Here is a 23,552-nt window from a genome sequence, read left to right as displayed (position 1 = left end):
GCAAAAGCAGTTTTACAACAATAGTCAATCCCATACTGACAGCTTGCTGTGCAGATACCAAGATCAAGATATACCAAGATCAAAGCTGACATGGTTGATATGAAAAATGTATTTTTTTCTGAAATCAAGGCAAGATTTCTGTGAAACAGAGAAAAGTGCAATGAACACTGGTGGAGGACAAGTAATATTATTTTTATAATTAAATTTTATATTTTGTATCAAGATATGCTGCATTTTCTGATTCAAATTGCATGTATGTTTATGCAATGTGAATTTCTGTAGGTGTTTTTCACATGGTGAAATTAAAACTTCACATAGTGCGTCCATTATATTGTAGGTACTATTTTATTTAGCTTTTGGTTCAAAAAGCCTTCTGTGCAAAGTTCTGTTTCTGGTGTAAATCACATACTCAAGAGGTCTCTCCTTAGTACCTGCAAAACCAGAGAGATTCCTTAAACATATTTATGATGGTTGGTTGGGGGGTTTTTGCCCATGCCATGTATGCAGGACCCAGAAGTGAGCTGCTCTGCAGGGTGAAGACTGGGAGAATGTGAACCCATGTTTTTGAACTGGGCCAAAGGGGAAGCACCTCCTGGGAACAGTATTTACCAGTAAGTGTGGTGGGATGTGCAAACTCAAAGGTATTCCACATGCTGAAGCCAGTTAATTAGAATGAGCTCACACATGGATCAACATAGGAAAATACAGATATAGGCAAATGGAGCAGATAAGCAAGGACAAAACGGAGTTATTTAATGCTAATGGGGTCTCTTTAAACTCCCACACCTTTGGCCTAAGTCTTAGTCACAGACACAAGTTTCTTTGTGAGTGGGGCTCCTCACACACAAACTGTCCTCAGCTTTTGTCACTGGTGCAGGTTTATTTAACTCTGGTCCCAGCATACAGTTCCTCCAGGGGCTGTGACATGCATGGCAGAGCTTCACACTTTATGAAAACCTCTGTCTGGAAATGCAATGCCAGCATCTTTACCCATCCTCCTGTTCCTCAGCCAGGAGGGAGCATGGCTGGGCACACTTGACAGACGTGCTCCTGGCCATGAGCTTGTTTCACATGCTTCTGTCCTGTGTAGGTTTGTCCTATTTGCTACCTGCTCATGTCCACCTGCATTCAGCAAAGTGTAGCTGAAGGTGACACCAGTGTAATGGGTCTTGTGAAAGCTCTAGCTTTTTGCATTAATTTGGTCTGGTAGTCTCCACAAATGCCTTATCTGTCATAACAGGAGACCTGGGTTGTTCCAGAAATACCTAATTTTCTGAGCAACGACAGAAAAAAACATTTTCTGACAGATGGTACAAAGAGCAAGCTCTTTTCTCCATTCTTTTTGGTCCTTTTCCTTGCCATCTGCTGGAGGCCATTACATGCCTTACATTTCTCAGTAAATATAAGATCAGGATGCACGTTTCAAACACAGTGCCATATTTCAGCTGCTAGTTCTCAACTGCTCGTCAGCTGGTGCTCCTGTCCTCCTCTAGCCATTCACACAGTGTTGTTAAGCCTCTATCAGAAACATAATTTTGATGGTTATATTAAAAAATACTCAGATTTTCAGCAAAGTCTAACACCTATAAAAAAAGCATCTCATTGCACATTTATTTCTGTCAACAACAGCAGTATCAGAAACCTGTCTTCGTAAAGGAAAAAATAATTGAAAAAAGATTTTTCAGCCTTTTCTATTCAGTGTCGCAGTAAAGGATATGGAAATATAGAATAATACTAAAGAATAAACACCACCACATACCCTTAATTAGAAATCCATTATTATATAATTTGCTGTAGAATTTAAAATGGAAATATGTATACTCTTTAAGTCTAGGACTAAGAAAAAGTCAGAACTACTGAAAATAGCATCTACATTTTAAAAAATTGCTATCAGACATGGCAGATTCTGCAATAGAAGTTTCACTGCTTGTACATAAAAATTGAAGTTATTATTTGTGGCCTTTTACGGTTGAGAAAATAAAACTGTTTTGTATTTTTTGAACAGTTGATCTTGAAAACTAAGTAGCAACACAGAAGTTCATTTCAGCAATACACTAAAAATTAAATATCCACCTTTCATTGAAGTACAGACTTTCTAGGTATCTGTTTTCTTAGTTTACACAGTATATCTATAAATTGTATAAATACATCAGCACACAAACTTCTTCTATCCAATGACATCCCAAACTTGACAGAGCACACTTTCATTAAATAAATTGCTGCTATTAAATCTGCTACTATAAATAAAAGTAGTCTCCAGTCCTTTTGTCCTATATGATAAAAAGAGCATGGCAACAATAAAAATAAAAAATAGAGCTTCTTTTCTCAACAAAAGCCTTTTAGCAATACATGCCCATCATATGGGCAAGATTTATACCTTCAAACACGCATCAGACAATATGGAGCATTTAAACACATATGGCCATATCCTCCTATAAAGCAACTAGATCTAGAGGAAAGGAAAAAGCATAGTCAACACAAATATACCTATAAATAAAATAAATAGACTTGGTAAATTTATTCCTTACACTCACAATTAAAAAACAGCACCCTCCTAAACATGCTACTGGACAACCCGCAGTAACTCTTCCCAGGTTTTTAATAAAACTAAACAATTATCAATTCCAATCTGATTTTTAGCTTGAATTTTGTACCATTTATACAAGGCCTTTATTTGTTATTTGATCCATTATGAAATTTGTTGCTTATGGAAATCCAAAACTATGATCAAGCAGTATCTGTTAGAGGTTGCAGTCCTTTCACTGTAAGATATATCTTCTAGTCTTTCATATTTACAACTCTTTACCAACTTCTCCACACTTTTTCTTTCTTCAGTTGCTGACACCAAACATGCATACCTGATTAAATGTACCAGTACCAAATAAAAGAGAAACAATACCTTTGACATGCATACATATTTTTAAAAACATTTCCTGACCTACAAAACATCTGTGCTAGTTGTTATATTTAGGTTTCCTATCCATGAACCCATTAAAATCCTTTTCATAGAAGCCTTTCGACAATAGCTTCTTGTCCTCCTCTTCTGTGACCAGTACTCTGAAGTCCATTATTTTATGTTGATGTATTAAACTTTGCATATACAAAAAGCTATGGCACAACAAAATATAGTGGAAGAAATCAAGACCCTGATTTTGAAACTATGAAGAAAGTTAAGTCATCAAGAATTTGCCTTTTTATTTATACAAAACTTGCCTAGTATACACACACAGTGAGAATTATACATTAGTATTTATGTAAGCATTACAGATAACTTGCTCTATAGAGTGGAAAAAATGGTTTAATAAATAGTAGAAACCATAAGATTGCTGGTGTACCCTTCTCTAGTGTTATGGCTTTTAACTTTTGTTACATACTACAATCAAAACTCCATCTGGTTTCTGAAAAGTTTCCAGCAGAATTTACAAATTATCTCCTGTATTAAGTGAGCTGGGAATAACTTTTCTCACAGTCTACATAGGTCAGCTCCTCTCCAGCACTGCACCCCCTTCTGAAAACATTAATACTTTTAACTGAAAAGCTATCAACTAAGATACAAAAGCTAAGATAAAAATTCCAACTTTACTCTGAATAAAGCTCCAGTGCTCTTTCTACAACTTCTGAGGACTGAACAGGGTGCCTAGAGAGGTTCAATCATTGGCAAATACTCAAGACATCTGGAGACAGCCCTGTGCAGCTGGCTCTAGGTCACCCTGTTTGAGCAGTGAAGTTGGACAAGATAACCTCCAGAGCTCACATCCAACCTCAACTTTCTGTGGTTCTACACTGGTTTTGTTTGTAAAGCTGATTTCCCCCAGCATCTAAAAAGATTGAGTTTAGTGATTCATAAATCAAAAAATAACTTACTACAATTATTCACACACAAAGTCAGGTGTTTATTTGCTATATTTACAAGCATAAATACATTAATGCTACAAATACTCTCTCACGTTCTTTATTAGCATGGCACTTTAGGTAAGGTAACATACAATGCAAGTCAGATGCCTTAGTTTTACCGGGCACCTTTGTAGTAACTGCCAAAGTTTTACCAAAACAAGTATGGCACATGTTGTAAGTAATTCTCTTCCAAACATCTGTAAATCTTTAGTACTAAAAGCAACTGTACATTAGATTTTCGTATTTTTGGTCAAATAGATACAAGATTTTATTATTTTTATTGAAAGATTAGTAGTTCATTTGGTCACAAGTCAGAGCAGTCTTCTCACTTCAGTATTTTACAGCACCAAAACTTTTTGCTTTGCAGTAAACACATTTTTTCCCCAAATTATTTGGGGAGCCATCACCAGCAGATACTGTTGATGATCTGAATTCCATCATTTCAGCTGTAAGACAACCTTCAAAAAGGAGAAAAGGAATGAGATTAAAGTTGGTTAAGACCAAAACTTAAGCAGCCTATGAGAAGAAGCCTTTTGCTTTCTGTTTCAGTATAAGATGCAACTGAATAAGCATTTCCTTCCTCCGGAAAGCACACCATTCCTCTCTCAGTTCTTTTACAACCTCACACAACCAGCACTTTCAGTAACTTTTTTTACCCTTTACTGCACTCAAACCATTCTTCAGCTGCCTCTTACCAAAAAGTAGAATAGCAAGTCCAGGTTCAGTGAGATTCCCTCTGCATAAGGCAGAGCCAAAGGACCAACTCCCCTGAAGTGAACTCCTCCTTGTGTGCCCACAGAACTAAGTACATGACCACATCCCACAGCTTGCATACACACCCTCAGGCAGAACAAAGGCCATGTGAACACTGAAGTCTGTCCCAGAAGAATCCTTGCTCACATACTATTTTTATTTAGTTTTGCAGGGAAGAAAATCCATAAGCAAGCAAGCTGTGAAAGCTCTTAAGGGCTGTAATTTCATGAGAACACCATTTTCTTCAAATCCTCATTTTCCTTAGCCTTTTCTATTAAGAAATCTGTGACCCTTCAGTGTCTCAGCAACCTTATTCTTTCACTTGAAATTCTCTTCTGGGTTACTATATTGAAATCTTTGTAACTTTCTTCCTGATTTACTATGCCATGGAAATTAAAGGACTTAATATGAACCAAATAACTCTCCCAAACACTGACACTTTGTGAAGCTGAGGGAACATGGGAGTTCTCACCAATCTTTCAGCATAGGAAAGGGGTAATTGTATTAAATTAAAGAAAATACATTTAGTCTAGATATTAGGAAGAAATTTTTTACTGTAAGCATGGTGAAACACTGGACACGGATGCCCCATCCCTGGAAACATTCAAGGCCACGTTGGACAGGGCTCTGAGCAGCCCAACCTAGTCAACAATGTCCCTGCTCATTGCAGGGAGCTTAGACTAGACAACCTTTACAGGTCCTTTTCAACCCAAACTATTCTATGATTCTATGAATTTTGCTTAAAATAAATCAGTACATGACAAGTCAGTAACAAAAGATTAAATCAGTAAAAGTTACCTTATTAGCAGCTTCCAGTGCATTTATTAGGTTTTGCAACTCTTCCTTATTCATCTCTATAGAAATCGGTTTAATTTCACCATTTTCTCTCACATCCAAATCAAGATTGAGGAGTGGCATTTGCAGCATGGAGATCTTATCACTGGAGAGAGCGAGCTACACAGATTGACAAAACATCAATAAAGTGGAAGGTGGAGCCATTAAATTTTTAGTCTTTCATAATCTCACATCTGTACTTTATACTGAACTTCTAATACCAGAACAAACATCAGCGTGACAAAACTAACTTCACACAGGTCATCTCTGCAGCTTCCAGGGTTTTTTCCTCTCTTATTGGGATTTTTGTTTGTTTGTTAATACCAACAATATATCGAATAAAGACCCCCTCTTCACAGCAATACACTTGTCAAAACCAATTTGTTAAAATTACTGGGATCCACACCTTGGTATTCTAGGTGAAAATAAAGGATACATTTGATCATGGCTCTTTAATGAAGTATATGAACTCTGAAATCACCATATTCAAATAGGTCTTCTAATCAACAAGAAGGGTCTTACAGAATGGGGTTGTTAGGAGAAAGAGACCTTTATGCATTTTTCAACACCCTGCAGCTGATCAAACACTTTGTCAGATATCCTAATAGACAAACACTGATGAAGATTATATGCCAATTGTGCCTTCTTTTTTGTTGACTACTATACTCACTCTAGCATAAATAATGCTTTTAAAATGTATTAAAATCAAAGATCAGTTGATAATACTACAAGTTAGTATTGTACAGACCTATTTATTTAGAGAATAGAATGTGGTAGGACTCACCCATGGCAAGCAAAAAAAATCATAACCAGCTCAAAGGGGAAAAAAAGTGGTTTTAAGAAAAATAATAGTTCAGGCATGTACCAGAAATTTGTTATCACCTAACAGAAAGAAACTCAATAAATTCTCTAGAAGAAAAAATTAAAAGAAGCCACAAACATAAAACAAGAGTTCACATAAGTCTGTATTTTTGTTAGCAGTAAACACAGTTAGCAAGAGATCAAGCCCAGTAACAGTTCATCTAAAGAACATTATGATGCCATATGTGCTCTTACAAAAACTTGTCTGTTTTCAGCATTGCTCTTTGATTTCCAAAGCTGTTTGCTGCAGAAATTATTTAGCACTCTTGCTAACATGGAAAACTACTTAACAGCTCTACAAATCTGTTTAACAGCTCTCGCGGTCTAACCAAAAATACAAACAGTGTAAGTAATGTTTTTAAGTCTTTGATAGTGTTTAATTTAGACCAGATGTCCTCATAACCTCAAACCACCATCCTACTTTAGGGAACACCATTATCATTGACTTTTTACCAAAACAGGAAGTCTAATGATAAATGACTTCAAACTAATTATTAAATCTTTATTGCAAAAATATAAGCATTTGAAAATGTCAACAAAACTTATCCTGGATCAGTCAACTAATCTTAAAATTAAGTATATACTTCCTCTTCCTTTGAGAAAAAATACCGTTTATTCAGGCCTCAAAATCATAACAGCATACAAAACCTTCAGGTGTTCCTGAATAGCACTAAGTCTCCCTGAGAAGCTTTAAAAGAAAAGAGAGGAAAAACAAAATAAAACAAATTACTAGAATTTACTTTTGCAGTTTATACACATTTCTGGCAAGTCTTTATGTGTTATCGTTAATGTGCTTTTCCAATATGTATAAAAATTGAACCATTCTGCAGAGGGAGCAGGCCTAATGGGACTGTATCAATAGTTATTTCTCTGTTGTAGAACACTGCTTTTAAATAACATTAAGGCAACACTCTCACCTTTAACTGCCAGTCAAAATCCTGCAGCTGGGCAGAAGAGATTGCATTTACTCTTTCTACTAGGGCATTCCTGATTTCTTCCTTTCTACCTTTCAGACATTTTGTGATTGCTTCTTGACAGTCTGAATTTAACTCAATTATCTGCTGAGAAGCCTACAAAAATAAAAATGAAAACCATGATTACTTGAACTATGAACCACAGAAGTAACATATACCACGTGCAATAGCTGTGCTCTGTATATATCTAAGCTGATAGCTGTTATATTGGACTTGATTCTTATACTGCCCTTTGTGGCTGCCCTCTGATAGTTAAGAGTCAGTGTTTACCACAGCAACACAGACAGAAAAAAATCATCATTTAAATTAAAAGATACCAGAGAATGGAGGCTTTGTCAGCCTTCTTACATGCCACCCTAAAATCCAAAGAACATCACACACCCAAACAACTCAGGTTTAGGTCTGTAAGTTTCTCAGTATCAGGGCAGAGGCTAAATACATCAGCTCAACTGAAACACAAACACTCCTCAAGGTCCTCAAGGCTACACAGATGTCTTTCTTTGACCCAGCTGCTAGCAGGTGGTCAAAATACAAGCAATGTGCAAGATATGAGAATTAACATTTCTAATAACGGAGCAAGATTTTGCAAAATTCATACGTACTGGAATGTCCTGAATTACAGTCCCTGTACCACATGATCCTCCATTCACAGTCGGATTTTTTTACAAAATTTATTTACATACAGTCAACATTTTACCACTTCAATGCAGTACTAATGAATAAAGAAAACCAAACAAGAAGGTGAATTGGTTTTATTGCTAACGAGCACTATTGTTTACAGACTATGTAAACAAATTTAATCTGGTGGTACTCAACATACCAATTTGAGTGATTAAACCAGTATTTTAACAAGTATCCTGGATACTAAAAAAATATTCAAAAACCAGCATCAATTTCACTTTTTGTTGCAGAAGTCTTGGCAGTGTATCTCTAAATGCTGCTTACCTCTTTAGGCTTAATCCACTACTATTAAAATGCTGTCCTATAAAAATATTTCAGGATTAAACAAACTACAAGACTAATCTCTCCAGTCATGATCTCTCAAAGCCAAGGTTAACCAGTGATGAGCCCTTACCTCTGCATCAGATATATTTCTGCCAACTGCAGTTTTGAAATATGTCTTCGTTTTTTCTAAAACCTCCATCCACTCTGACAAGCTCCAAACATTGCTATAATCCTGGTATCGAGGATACGCACGGCCACAGATGCCATCAACTATGTTATGAAGGAACTGAAACGATGGGATACACAACTTATGAGTATAATTCTCTCACGGTGAATCTACACCTGATATGAGACTGATCAAGCAATTCAGTTATCACCCCTCCCTTCACTGGGAACTGCCTCGATGCTTCCAGACTACAGCCCAGGCAAAAAAGCCACGAATGAGCACTCCCTGAATATGAACTGTCCTCCCTTCTCCCCTTAAAAGCAGTTCAGGAGGTCTGGCCATAGAAATCATAACGTGATGCAGATTCACCTTATACGGAGACTTACAATGGGACTGAATAATTGTGTGCACAATTAGTCGTGCTGAGATGACCCGTCAAAGGGCGCTTCAATCACCTGTGCTCTGGGATTGCCAGGCTGCACAGCAAACACAGACTGCTGATTTCCAAGCCCGCGGGCCTCTCTAGTCTCCCAAAGCACTGTTCCCTGGCACTGCGGCCTGGCGGGAGGGCGGCCCCGCTCCGCAGCCCCGCAGCCCCGCGCCGCCGGCAGGCCCTGCCTCCGTCCCAGGTACCGGAGGGCAGCACCCCGGCCCGCCCGCGGCGAACACCGCCCGCCCGGGGCCGCGGGGAGCCCACCTCGAGCGCCCGTCCCGGCGGGAGCTTCTCCAGCAGCCGCGGCATCTCCGGCCCGGCCCGGCCCGCCCGCCACGTGACCACTCCGGCAGCGGTGCGCATGCGCACAGGCAAACACCCGCCCTCCTCTGCCCAATGTCACGGGTTCGAGTCCCAGCCCCGGCGCCGCGAGTGCCCGGTGGGCTTAGGGGCCAGTGGGTGCTCTGTGTGACCTTCGGTCAGACGGTCAATGAAGCCAGAACCCCCCAGATTGGACAAGCTTTTATATGTAATAACGCTTGAGCTATTTTTGCATTCCGCCTGTCTTGCAGCTTTGCTTTTTGACTCTTAACAGGTTAAATTTGCAACTGGTGTCAGAAGAGGAAGCTCAAGGCTTACAACAGGCACCACATCTTCTATGACATTAAATCAAATTGAGGAAGTTAGAAGGAACACTAGCTGCAGAAGTCCGTGCTGCTTGTACAGTGTTTACCGTGAAAAGCTCGTCTTTTTAATGCATTGTCAAAGTCTGAAGTCAATCCTAGCCAGACAGTGGAGGAGGTTTATGGAACAAGTTTTTGGCATTAGCAGAGATCTTTCCATGTGTTGAACTGATTGAATGTGAATGTGAATGCAAAGAAGCAAAATTGCCCTGATTGCTTTTATGAGAAAACCTGTAAGAATTCAAGTCCCAGCAAGACACAAAACTGCACAGAGACTCTTAACCTGTAGGCAGACTTTATTTCGCTGAAATCACTGGGCTAATTTACAGTCAGTCATGCATATGTAGGTATAACAGTGGGCCGTAAGAATACCACAGCAGCTACAAGTCCGTACTGGCGGTTAGAAGGTCTTTGTAAAAAACCCAGGCTGCTTAAGTCAGCCTGCAGCACAGCTTCTTCACAGACAGGCATGTGGCCTTGTAGGAATGATGTGGTGCATGGGAGTTTTGGAGGAGAAACACATGGAGAAGAACCGACTTCATGTTCTGCTGACTGAAAGCTTTCAAATTCTGCCCATTTTCCTCAGGGTTTGCTAGTAGATTAGACTTTTAAGAAAGGTTTCTTGGAAATTTATTCAATTTTATTATGGAGAAATTACTCAAAGCTGCTGTTAAAATGAGAAGTAGTTTAAATTTCGAATTAAAAAAATAATTTTCAATAATAATTTCATTTATTCCCCTAGAATTTTCTTTGTTAGCTAATTGGAAACCTATCCACTTTGACTGTACTATGTTGCACACTACAAAACAGAGCACAAGGGGGAGCATCTGCTCCAAACAAAATAGACCCAGAGACAACAGGAGAAAACACGAAGGTGATCCAGACTCGGAATGAAATAATTTACGAAATAAAGAGAAAGGTAGTGAGTGTCCCACTCAGTTGAAAGGGATCAAAAAAGTGAAAAATGAAAGAGAGCAAAGATGTAATGCATGAAGACAAGAACAGAGAGAAGAGGATGGGAAACTGCCATCCCATGTGACACTATCCCAGTGAACATTTTCAAAGCAGCTAATTTTTTGCAGGTCCGAAGAGTAAAGAATTTCACTTTTCATTTTTCACATATATGTATTTTAAAAGTAATATTTTTGATTAAGCCTATTGGTCTATGAGGAGCAAAGTCAGACTGCTCAAGGAAACCACAGCTGGGTTAACTAAATCCATGTTTCGGAGCCCATGTTCAACTGCAGTGAAGTAGGGGATAAAAAGCTGGCCTTTGGCAGTTTGGACTTTGTTTGGACCTGCATTATTTGGATCTGCCATCAAGTCTTAACCTTTAAAAATACCTGCTTTTCATGCTTCTGTACCACAGCAGTAACAACCCACCCCACCCCTTGAAGTTAAGCTCTCAAATAACCACAAAATCAGGGAGGAAAACTTGTAGAACAGTAAGTACATAGGCAAAAGATTCCAGAGCAGCAAGGAAATAAGCAATTTTATGAGAGAAAAGTGTAGAGTGAACTTCATATTATTTTATCCACATTGCTGATGACTTGTAGAGGGGTTTACTTGCTTATAAACATAACCCACAAGCTACACTACAGTAATTAAACCCATTTTAAGATCAATCCATTTGTTGCCCTTGTTTTTGGAAGAATGGCAATAATTAAAACATTGGGAAATAAATTAATAACCAGAGGTCATTAATATGATATTAACGTACATTTTATCATAACAACATAGTAGTAATTATTCATGGTAATATATAATAACTGTTATATATAATGTATATATAATATACTAGCATAGTGTTTTACATTGCTCTAAGTATATCCAGTTGGGGAGAATATCCAAGCACCAGTATAAGTGTCCCACAAGGAACTATCAAACAGGTATGTCAATAGAAATAAATAGGTAACTGTGTATTTTACCAACACAAAGGGGACAGTAAATGCATTTTTATAATGCAGTGGAAACATTGAGACTGCAGTTTAGATTATGCTGAGCTAAATGTGGGTTGCCATGGAAAAGGGAGGTCCCCCTAGTCCCTGTTGCCAGCTCTGCTTCCTCTCCCTGACCCTCATGCCAGCACTAGGGTGCCTGGGGCTGCAGGATGAAACTGCAGCTGATGTGGATGAAAAGTGATTTTATTTTTGCACTCTTTTTTTTTTTTTCATGGGTTAGATTTCCACCACAAACAGCACCACTTCTGACAGAAGTGATATTTGCAGTTAGGACTGAGGGGGAAGACAAAATGGCAGCCCATACTTAGATGAATTGGTTGACACATGAATATCAATCAGTGAACCACTTTAATTATTGAACCAGGAATCTTGAAAGTTTTTGTAGAAGCTTACGTGTAATTATGGTCATAGTGATATGCTGCAGCTGAAGGAGATTGAAGATAATGTATCTCAATTTTTACACTCTGATGAGCCAGTGAAGTTCAGAAGTGAGACTGAATGAACATGACACTGATGTGCATAACATACTTTACTACCTATTTGCTCTTCATAATCTATAATCATAATTCCTCCCAAATGCCAAATCTCAAATTTCTCAAATAATTTTACTTGTAAATTTTGAATATACAAAAATATGAGAAGTTTTGGTTCTTTCCCCCATCCCTGTTCTGTAAATATAATACTCATGTATTCGCTCTTTGAGACATGAGGAGTACAGTGTGTCATGTACAGAGGATACAGTCTATGTCCACAGCTTTACACTTGTCTCTATCTTGTCTCCTTTTTCCTGTAAGAGGTGTAACAAGAAGAACTTTCTTAAATGTTCTTGAATTCACTTCTCATTGATATTTCAAAATCATCTTGTTGGTTTCTGTAGCAGTTCTGTCCTTCCCACAGACTGCACGGAAAGAACTAGCAATAGCTCTGAGGGACATTCCTGTGGTTCAACACCACCTTAGAGTCACACAGTTTATATCCTGAACTCTGTACTGCCTTCCACGGACAAAAACATACTGAAGAGATCATTCAAAAGAGCTCTGCCACACTGTAAGATCTTCAGAGAGGAACTGCTACTGTTGGAAACACTCCAAGAATACTTGGAAGTACCAGATGGAAAAAATATTGTACATATTGCCTGAAATCAGTTAATATCATAGGCTTGTAAAATATATGTACTATGCACATCTCAACACCTGCCTGGCTGAGGTAGCAGAAGAGCCAGGAGCTGGTGTCACACCCAGTATTCTGCAGGATAGAGGCAGAGGAATAGCTTAGACCAGAAGAGTGACATACTACATACCCCAAGGAACTTGAGCCCTGTACCCACTAAAACAACAGCTCAAAAGATAAACTGGAGTCAGTAGCTGGGACTCTGCTCATGAGTACCACTGGTCACCATCTTTTGTAAACAGCTGGGCACTCAGAGACTTAGCCGGCCTTTCCTCTCCTGTCCCGCTTTGCATAAGCTTCTTTGATTGGAGAAGGAGGAGTCTTCATCTGCCATCCTACAAGAGTATCTATGAATATTGTCTTAACTCTCCTTTCTACAATTCAGACCCTTTTTTCTTATCCCATGCTCAGGGAACATGCAGAAAGTTTATTTTTATCTGCTCTATTGATACCATCTTATAAGGAAAAATCTATTGTCAGCATTTCTATCCTTCTATGTCCCTTTCTTCATGCTTAAAAATTCTAGGTGAACTGAACACCAGGTACACATCAGGACTGGAATTTTACTCACAATGTTCCAGTCTAATGATTGTAATGTCTGGAATTCAAAATGACAACAACAGAAAATTGGTCATCCCTTTTAGGGCAGATGTAGTAAAACTTTAAGCCAAAAATTCCCTTGCTTCTCCAAATCTAACCTTAAGATTTCAGTATTAATAATGAATGGTAAGAGTATGTTTGTGCTTTTCAAAAATCTTTGGACATCATAAAACAGAAAAGAAAATGCCCAGTAGGTAGATTATGGTGACTCTTAACCCTAGTAGTAAACAACAATTAGTAGATGCTGGAATATGCTGCATAGCAAGTTGTACCAATGTGTCATAATAGCAGTGGGGAGAAAGTATTCCTAAAATAATAAACAGCCCACTACATACATCCCATCTACACAGGGACTTCATGGACTGTATTTCTTATATAACTCTGAATTGAGAGCTACTATTACAGCTACTATAGATTTTATTTTTATCCCACCATATTTTGAAATGAAATGAAAACAGCAGTTGGTGAAAGTTACACTGGCAATATTCTGTTTCTGCTGACAGAGGTGGTTTCAACCAAGGACATATAAAGAGAAGGTAATTTTGACAGACTAAGAAAAAGCAGTTTGTTTATACAGATACATCCAAAGTAAGGCACAGCAGTGCTTTTTTACTAAATCCCTTCCAGGGTAAATACAGCCAACTTCCTCCCAGGGCAAATGGCCTTGTGATTTTTAAGTCTTTCTCAGACTGTGTCCAGCTTGGCAGCACATTGCATTAGCAAGATTGTCTGGACTTCTTTGTAGCCTCCAAATAATACACTATGGAGCAGATTTTCACTGCTATTTCCTACCTCTGCTTATCTTTTTCATGGGAAATAACAATTGAATAGACTTCTTCAAAACAAATCAAAACAAATAATATGAAAGTGACAACTTCCACAAAGCTAACTGACTATTCAAATATTAATTTGAAAACAAGATTTTTAGAAGCAGTTGTTAGAGTCCCGGACAGCTTCTGCATATTTACCAGCTTTTCAAACCTTGCTAACTCTTGCTGCGCTTCTGTAACCACCATGACCCATGACCTCCATGACTCCTGGGACAAAAATTGTGCTTTGAATCATATTACTGTAATTCCCTTTTTTTTTTTTTTTTAAGTTTGAGAGTGTCTCAAATTAGCAAGGACACAAAAAGAAGAGAGGCACTGTTTTGCATTGGAAATTTTCTCATAGTTTAGTTGCTGATGAATAAGACACTATGCCAATACAAATATCTCAGCTTGTCTATGTATAATCTCTCTCGGTACAAAAAAAATATGTTCTAATTTTCCTAAAAACATTACCAGCCAACTGAAAAAGTCTGGAAGCCCTCTAGTTCATGCACAATTGCAAGAGTTTTGTACACAGGAAAATGGTACATACAAATAGGGTTTGCTATTGTAATAATGATTGGTAAAAATTGCTACAGGAATAATGAATAAAATAATGAATCTCATGATGTGGGTGACAATAGTATTTTGATTAGTATTTTGCTCATCAGAAGAGGTATTTTTAATTTTCAACGAAGTAGCTGACATTTGTGATTTTTTTTTTTTTTTTTTTTTTTTTTTTTTTTTTTTTTTTTTTTTTTAGTTACTCTGGAGCAAATTCTAGAGAAGAGCTCTCTAGAAAATTTGTTTGCCTTGTGAATACCTGACCTCCTTGTTCTTCCAGTTGACACAATAAAGAATGTGGTAAGAAATTTTCATTTCACACTTTGGAGAATATTTCCGGAGAAATACTCAGTGACTTAAAATAGAAAATGTACAATTATGTTAATTTTCCTAGTTTTCCTTAAATAGTTCTACTTATAGGAGCAAAATGAGGAGAACATGTAAATTGTTCACTTGAAAATGGGACATGCTTTTTCCGTATGTTATTTACAATGGAATATCTGACATAAAGTTCTAGCAAAGAGCAGTTGGTTTAATATTTTTGCACAGTGCAGGTTACATTTAAACCCTAGGCTTTCTTCTGAGTTTGAACTTGACCTACAATACCTGTGGAAGTATAAATCTCTCTTGTCTTTACCATGGGTATGGCTTTTCATTAATTTATCTTGGATCTGTGATGCACTGGGCTGAGTGAATCAGAAACACCCATGTGGTAACATTTCTTCCAAGTTAGCTAAAGCTGTACTTGTGCTTTGTCTCAGTCTTGGTTTATCTTTGTTTATACTTTATCTTGGTTTACACTGGCTCTAGAAGGTGATCAGATATAATGTCTGCTGGGACAAAGTTTCACCTTCAAAAATGTTTCAATATACATGAACCATAAAAATAGATTTTTTCATTGTGGTGTCTTGTGGACACTTTTAATCTGATACTTGGTTTCCTAACCTTAAATTAACTTTTTAATGGGAAACCAGCCTTGGATTTTCCTTTGTGGAAAATACCTGAGAGAATCAAAAAGTCCAAGTGGTATCTTCATACCCATCTGCTGGATTATTTTTATTTGTTCAAGAAATGGATATAGTAATTGTGGCATAGGTAGCTAAATTAGAATATTGACAAAATTTGCTTGGCAGGTTTGGAGTCACTGTCCAGCAGAAATTGTGTTAGAAAAATTGTAGAAAAATTTAATAGGAAAAAAACCCTTGAAAAATATTACAACCCAGACAATAACTTTATACAAGCAAAGATAGAGAAAAAAGCAACAGTTACTAAATATTTCATTTGATATCACTGACTCAGGTCCTTTTGTTAGCTGATAAAGTGGTTTGATAAAAAGAAAGTGTAGAATTAAGGTTATTTCTGGACCAGATAATTTCAACAACTCAACTTGCTTCTATATACCAGGAAAAGGAAGGCACATAAGTACATATCATAAGTGCATATCAAAAAGTACATATCGTAAGTGCATATCAAAAGTGTTTTGACACACAATGAAACTGTAACAGTGTAAACCAGCTAATGACAAGTTTACATCTGTAGATAAGGTTGAAGATTAGCCATGGGAAATTGCAACATCAGAGTAAACAGAAAAAGAAGGAATAAAGCAAGTTTCCAAGTGCATCCATCTGCCTATGTACAATTCCACTTAGCTAGAACTACTTTCCAATCATACACACCTTTCCATCAGTCCACAAGTAGCAGCATTAGATGGTGTTCCCTTTTTTTAGGGTTAGATTTGTGTCTTTAAATGGGCCCATGTTAGTTCATGGGGCATGAACATGGATTGTTAGAAGCTGGAGTCTCCCCATAGATTACCAACTCAGCTTCTCTATTGGATAAAGTAAAAATGCCATGATAAGAGGTAAATTCCTGCTGCATTACGAGCTGCAGTAAGTTGACAGTATCTAATTTAAAATTATTTTCTGCTTGTCTTGTTAATTCAGAGCCTCTAAGAAGTGAAAGACTTTCAGATTCCTTGTTAAATTCCAGCTGATAATTACTTTCTGCAGAATGAAAATCTCTAGAACGAAATCAGTTCTTAATACACACAATACCAAACCACAGTGAGTGACAATCAGTAAGTCTTATGCCAATAATAGTAACTGCTACTGACTGCTAGTAACTGCTCTCCAGAACTGGCATCTAATGCCAGCTTCCTGATTCCTTCTGTTCTGCAGTTGCCTAAACATGATGGTATAAATCACAGGCAAAGCATGAGGATTACGAGTGAGTATTAGTCAATTATTCCCTTAAAACTTGTCTACACAAGCTATGTCACAGCAATTTATGCAACATTAACTAAGGTCTGAATGGATTGTTGAACTGCATTACACCTTTGGCTGGACACTTTTATTCAAAATTTAGTTAGCCTTCAGTCAGTTTGATATGATTCATTCTTATCTGGTTTACTTTAGCAAAACAAAGGTGGATTTATAAACACCAGGAACAGAAAGAATTTTTTAATGGAAGCAGTGGTCACCGCTAGTATAAGAGCAAATGGGTATGAAATTGAGTTTAGAAGCTAGAAGATAATTCTTAACCCTCACAGCAACCATACTCTGGGGCAGTTTTTTAGTTAAGTAGTATGAGTAAAATACCTAACTAGTTTTAGATAAAGTTCAGTCAGCTTAAGAACCAGATTGTACAGCATGCTTGCAATAAAAAGGTTTTAATGACCCTGAAAGTGCCTTTCAGGAAAGTTCCCATGATCATATTTACATACTCTCTACCTCTCTCAAGATTTGCAAAATGTACATAATTTACATAGAATATATCTTGCACTATAAAAATATTAAAACAAATGCTCAGTCTTTCAAACTGAGCATGTAAGCTCAGATTCACTAACAAACACTTTCATGTTGTGGTGTTTATTCTCCCTTGTTTCCATTTTTTATTTGTAACCTGAAAGTAGTAATACCGTCTTGTCTCACAGGGAGCAGTGAAGGAAAATTCTTAACTATTTATAAAATGCTCACTCCAGTGATAAAAACAATCTCCTCGCAAGGAAATCAATAAACCAGTACAGATCTAGACAGTGTATGGTAAATAAAGGCTATGGGCACACACAGACTAGAGCAGATAAACATCTGTTTTGTTCACTGTGTATCTGTCCTCCACGGGTCCTGCCAGGAAATATATCTGAGGATCTTGCAGTAAGAAATTACCTTAGTGATAAGCACAACAGACTGCCTTAATTTGCACTGGCAACATTTCTTAGGACTCTAAACACACATTTACCAGCCAATGATGTGGTAAACAGTAATTCAATGTCATTTAAAATTCAAGGGGGTTTTTGTGAAATCTCTGCTCCAGTTAAATGATTTGCGTTTACTGCAGAGCGAAGAAAGTAAAGCATGACGAAATTACTGGGTAACAACCAATTCCCTTTCTGGCTATAAGTTATTATTAATATGCCACCACATCTTCAAATATATTTGAACTAGAGTGGATACCATAATATGTCACTATTTACACGTTGAATACACACTGGATCTCTCTAATACATCCACTGACCTCATATGAATGCACTAAGCTGATCTGGGAGCATCCACACTGCAGTAATGATAACCATCTATGTCTACAACCCCAAATCCCCACTGGCACTTCTATTTATGTGGATTTGGCACTGGAATCATCACTGGGTATGATTCTCCCCTGGGGAAGAGATTCTCCCAGAGAAGAATCAGACCCAGGTTTTCACATTCCATTGACTTGAAGTGCTCTGGGAATGTTTGATTAGCATGTTGTGGCAAATCTCCCTCTTCCTTTCAGGTCTTCATGGGAAAGTTTTCAGTCTGCCAACGTTTAGTTGGCAGTTCACATGAGTTTCTCTCTTTCATGTGTCCCAAACAGTGCCAGTATGAGCACAGCTCGCTGAGTTGTTCATGCTGGTACTTGCAGAGTTATTGCAGCCATGAACAGATAGAGGGTTTGAACTACACAAAGAGCTCTGTGACTGTTTTGGAGTCATCAACAGCTCTTGGGTCGTTGGACTTAAGTCCATATAAGTCACAGGGAAATTCCTGAAACTTCAAGAAAGTACGGAGAGGTGCAGAGCACACACAGTCACTCACAGGGTTGGATCACAGTAATAGTTACTGGACTTAGTCATGAAAAGTATTCACAAAGATGGGAAAGAAAAACCCAAGTTCTTGTCAGAAATACAGCTACTGAAAAAATAATATCAACATTACTATTATTTTAATACTTACAAAGCAATACTTTTAGGGTATTCACATCTCATCAATGACCATAGTTTTGAGAAGCCTCTTATTTAAAACCATATTTGTCTTCATATCATCACCAAGAGGTAACAGAATTGTCATTATTCTTCTTTTCATTAATGGTGGTTTCCAGCAGAGAGGGCACTCAGTGGTTTACCTAAGATCAGAATGGAATTTAGTTCACTTAGCTCTTTTGTGTGACTCCAAAGCTGGTCTGAAGCCATTGTTTCTGACTGAATTTTTACAGTTAGTGCATGGGCACTTACTGTTCACAGGAGGAAGAGGTAGGACTGACAGGTGAGGATCACATTCTTTTGTTAATTGCCACTACCCTGGATGACTTGAACTTCAAAGTTTTCTTTTTTCATGTGGCAGTTCAGGAAATGTATAAAAGACACTTGCAGATGTCTCTGCGAAAATAAAAGGGATATATCTGTGTGGAGGACATTCAGTGTTATTACCTCCATGCAGAAAAGCAATCAGTGAGATTTCTCAATCAAGCATCATCTCTGGTGATTCTGCTCTTTGTAGTTACTCTTCCATAGGATACCTGGGAGAAGACGGTTTAATTACACTTCAGACATGCTGTATGGCTGCTTTGCGTGCTTGGGACCAAGACCATTCACACTACTGGACAGTTTTACAGAAGTATAAAAGTGAAAACCTGTATGTAATGGCCAAGTCAGGAGTCAGCAATGTCTCCCACTCACCTGATCAGCCTGACCTCTCCAAGCAGCTCATATGCTCTGCTTCAACACATCTAATTAAACTGCACAGAGTGCTGCACTAAGGCAGCTGTGCTCTTTCTGGCAGCCAGGGTGGCTCATTCATGGGTTGGTCAGATATTTTTGTGTGCACTGATGTACAGGCCTAATTGAGGCAATTGTTATTGCTGCGTAAACAAGGGAAACAAAATAATGCCTTTCGTAGTTGTAGGCTTACAGAATGGACTGTCATGCACAAAAAAATATGAATGGAAAATGTAAGCACGTGGATATGAATTATTTACAACTGCAATGTGATTACAATAGCTGTGGTTGGTTATAAGCTCTGTGATGTTCTCTTCGTCAAACATCCCTGCCAAGTTGAATGTTCCAATAAATCAATGTTAACCTTAAATCACTTTAAAGTAACTGGGTTTTGGCAAAGCCTACTACCACCTTGTGTCTTGCAGCAGCTTGCTCTGCCCTTCCCAGAGTTGACTCCTCTTTCCTATAGCACCTGAGCCAGGAAAGGTGGCAGATCCTGCAAGGAAACAGAACTCCACATCTTTTCCTGCCAAGAAGAAAAACCTACATAATTTCAAGGCAGTAGTTGCAGACTTCCTTCATGTAGAATTTTTATTCCATCTGACATGCCTGTATGTTTTGAAATTTCTACTAGCCACATGGGCACTCCAAAGAACAGACTAATACTGTCCCTGCCCAGCTCTGTGGGGTCCCGCGTGCCCCCACAGACGCAAGGGTGGGTTCAGTGTTACAGTCGGTAGCAAAGAGTCGAGAAGGGCATTTGCGTGCGTTCCGGCAGGAGCATTTATTGCTGCTACACTGTCAAAGGTTGCGGAAGCAAATACGAACGTGATCCCAAAACTCAGTTTTATCCGGGGGCGGGGAAAAGGCAGGACCAGGCAACGGGGGCCAATGGGGAAGCTCTGGGAGAGTGATGAGGGGTAGAGGCTGACAGCCAACCGGGGAATCCAAACTGGGATAGATGAACACAACAGAACAAGCTTCCGTGGTAGTAGGGGCTTGCTGAGAAGTCTCTGTCCCTTGTAATGTATGATCACCGGTCACCACAACAGACCATCAGCAGGTGTTCACTGAACATAACCAAAATGTTTTCAGTGTGTGGTATGGGGTGCAGGGCATGCTAGAATACAGGACAACAGAGGAAAACAACACCATGCACATACATGGGAAGGAGAGTACAACCAAGTAATGCTGCTCAGCACAGCCCTCCCAGCTCTCTGTTAGGAATTCATTGTTGACACTGGACAAGTACTGGTAACCGCGGGCTATTTCAATAGGGACCAAGAGATCCTGATGGCAGTGATTTGTTTAAGACTATTTGGGCAGTTTCTCAATAGCCAGAGGCTTACTTCCTAGAAAAGAAGAGGAAGTGTTTGCTAGTCTTGATTAGCCCAGTGTCTAGAAAACTTGATGTTTAGATGGGCCAAGCTGCCTTCAGTTCTGTAAATGACTGTAAAAGAGTAAGAACATCTGTTTCCCTGACGAGCTGTCAAGGGCGTCAGGTTCTGTGACAGTCATACTCCTACCACAACCTCCATCTGCTGAGGCCTTAAGGTAAAGAAAAAACTAACCTTAAACAATAACTAACTAAGAGTCATGGACTCTTTGCAGCGAGCAAAACTCCCTCACCCAGAGCCGTGGGGCGTGCGGGGGAGCCGCTTTTGGAAGGGTCCCCGGCCGCAGCTCGGCCCGGCGGGTCCCGCCTCAGTCACGCCTCGGGGGAGAAGGATCAGAGCAGGAAAGAGGCGAAAGGAACGTGCGGCCAAAGGCCGGTGAGGGCAGGTGGGGGGCGGTGGGGCGGAGGCGGCCAGGGAGCCGGGCAGCACCGGCGGGGCGGGGCCGGAGCGCGGCCATTCCCCCGGGATGTGCGCGGATCCATCGGTAAGTCCAGAGCAGATTCAGCAGGGCAGCTCGCCCGCGTGGTCGGGTGCGTGGATGGTGGCGCGGGAGGACAGCGGTGCCGGGCTCCGGGACCGAGACGTGGCGGGGGAAACGCGGAAGCCGCGGCCGCGGGGGAGGTCCCCTCAGCCCGCCCACGGGTGGTGTTTTACCCGCACCGGCAGCCGGCCCGGGAAGTGCTGCCGGGACCGGAACGGCCTCTGCGAAACCCGGCGGTGGCTGGAACATCTTGGGCGGTGGAAAAGGACGATTTGTGGGTTTATGTTTTCAAATGTTCCCTGGGCCACGAGACCCCCTCGCCTCCCTTCCCCCCCCCCGCATTGCTTATGTGAATCTCCTCGACTTTGAGTCCAGAAACAAAGGCCTTTGGCCTTTGTTTTAATAGTTCACGGTGGTGACTGAGGTGTCAGCTTTTTACTGCTTTACAGATTCATGGCAAGGAAGTAGACTTAAGTCCATATAAGTCACAGGGAAATTCCTGAAACTTCAAGAAAGTACGGAGGGGTGCAGAGCACACACGGTCACTCACAGGGTTGGATCACAACAGTAGTTATTGGATTTCGTTATGAAAGATAGTCACAAAGATGGGAAAGAAAAACCCAAGTTCTTGTCAGAAATACAGCTACTGAAGAAAATGTACTTCTAGTATCAACATTACTATTATTTTAATACTTACAAAGCAATACTTTTAGGGTATTCACATCTCATCAATGACCATAGTTTTGAGAAGCCTCTTATTTAAAACCTTATTTGTCTTCATATCATCACCAAGAGGTAACAGAATTGTCATTATTCTTCTTTTCATTAATGGTGGTTTCCAGCAGAGAGGGCACTCAGTGGTTTACCTAAGATCAGAATGGAATTTAGTTCACTTAGCTCTTTTGTGTGACTCCAAAGCTGGTCTGAAGCCATTGTTTCTGACTGAATTTTTACAGTTAGTGCATGGGCACTGTTCACAGGAGGAAGAGGTAGGACTGACAGGTGAGGATCACATTCTTTTGTTAATTGCCACTACCCTGGATGACTTGAATTTCAAAAGCAATAACCGGAGCTGATACATGTTTTTAGTGAAAACTAGTCTGAAATTGGGTTCTCTACATAAGTACTCAAAGATACTCTCTAATCAGACATTACTGTCCCACCTTGCTTGTGCCAACATTAGTACTTTCACAGCTGTAATGATGGATTGGGAAATCCAGTAATGTTATTGTCTTTGAGTTAGTAAAAGGTCTTGCACAGCGGTGAGAACCAGGTTCAGTAAGTACCAGACTGATTATGAAGGAGTTGACAAAGCCAGGAGTGGAAGGTAGAAGTGAGAACAATTCTGTTCAGTGTTAACTTTTAAATCAGTTCAACTACTCTCAGCACTGATTCTCCAGTGTCTTAAATAGTTTTGGGGTTTCTAGGGTCAGAATTTCAGCATTCTTAACTCCTTGCATATTTTTTTAGGCGTCTGTATATTTTGGCTTCATTTTTATTAATAAAACTTTTAAAGATACACATTTGTAGTTGAACCCTCAATTGCTGTAGGTTAATTCTCACTTTCAGGTCTGAAATACCCTCTCAAGAGTCATGTTTTATAGTCTTACAGGAACTCTCTAGTGGTTAAAGTGGATTCACAGGTTATTCCTGTCAATATATCCCCAAGCAGTAGGCAGGTTTTATTGCTCTGTGGAAAATCTGATTGTCTTCCTGAGGTTGTACAAGAGTTGGTTTTGTCAAAAATTCACTAACCCTAGAGCATTAGACTTGAAAACCTCAGTGGATGCCTTGGGAAATTAGGGAATTCTTGAGTAGCTGATAATGTAGGTGTCTTAGAAAACCAGAAGAATAAAAAAAACCCCAGACACCTAATCTAGGATTTTAGGAACTCAAGTACAGTTTCTTGCTGTAACAGGTACTTTCAGTAGAAATTTCAGTGAGTACACTAGATCTTATCTACACAATGGAGTTTTGGCCCTTTAAAAAACAGCAATACTGCCAATATGGATCCATTTCTTTTAGAAGTATTTACAGTAGCATAGGGAGTTACAC

At 39.2% G+C, this 23,552-nt stretch overlaps 1 protein-coding gene across 1 annotated transcript; it reads right to left on the bottom strand.

Moving 5' to 3' along the window:
* Positions 1 to 3,953: 3,953 nt before the first annotated feature.
* COMMD8 (COMM domain containing 8) lies at positions 3,954 to 9,174 on the bottom strand. Its single transcript, XM_082282648.1, has 5 exons — positions 9,125 to 9,174; positions 8,392 to 8,547; positions 7,260 to 7,412; positions 5,446 to 5,601; positions 3,954 to 4,352 (listed from the first exon to the last, which is right to left on the bottom strand). The coding sequence occupies exons 1-5, from the start codon at positions 9,167 to 9,169 to the stop codon at positions 4,332 to 4,334; spliced, it is 531 nt and encodes a 176-aa protein (XP_082138774.1). The 5' UTR covers positions 9,170 to 9,174; the 3' UTR covers positions 3,954 to 4,331.
* Positions 9,175 to 23,552: the final 14,378 nt, after the last annotated feature.

The sequence above is a fragment of the Coloeus monedula genome (genome assembly GCF_965178545.1).
Source record: "Coloeus monedula genome assembly, chromosome: 5".
Classification (NCBI taxonomy): Eukaryota; Metazoa; Chordata; class Aves; order Passeriformes; family Corvidae; genus Coloeus; species Coloeus monedula.
This window is presented reverse-complemented; position numbering and strand designations above follow the sequence as displayed.

Excerpts from the sequence above, each read along its gene's own strand:
- COMMD8 (XM_082282648.1), bottom strand. The coding sequence starts at position 9,169 with ATGCCGCGGCTGCTGGAGAAGCTCCCGCCGGGACGGGCGCTCGAG. Across the intron at positions 7,413-8,391 it reads GAAATATATCTGATGCAGAG|GCTTCTCAGCAGATAATTGA; the intron begins GTAAGGGCTCAT and ends TTATTTTTGTAG. Across the intron at positions 5,602-7,259 it reads ATTTTGACTGGCAGTTAAAG|CTCGCTCTCTCCAGTGATAA; the intron begins GTGAGAGTGTTG and ends CAATCTGTGTAG.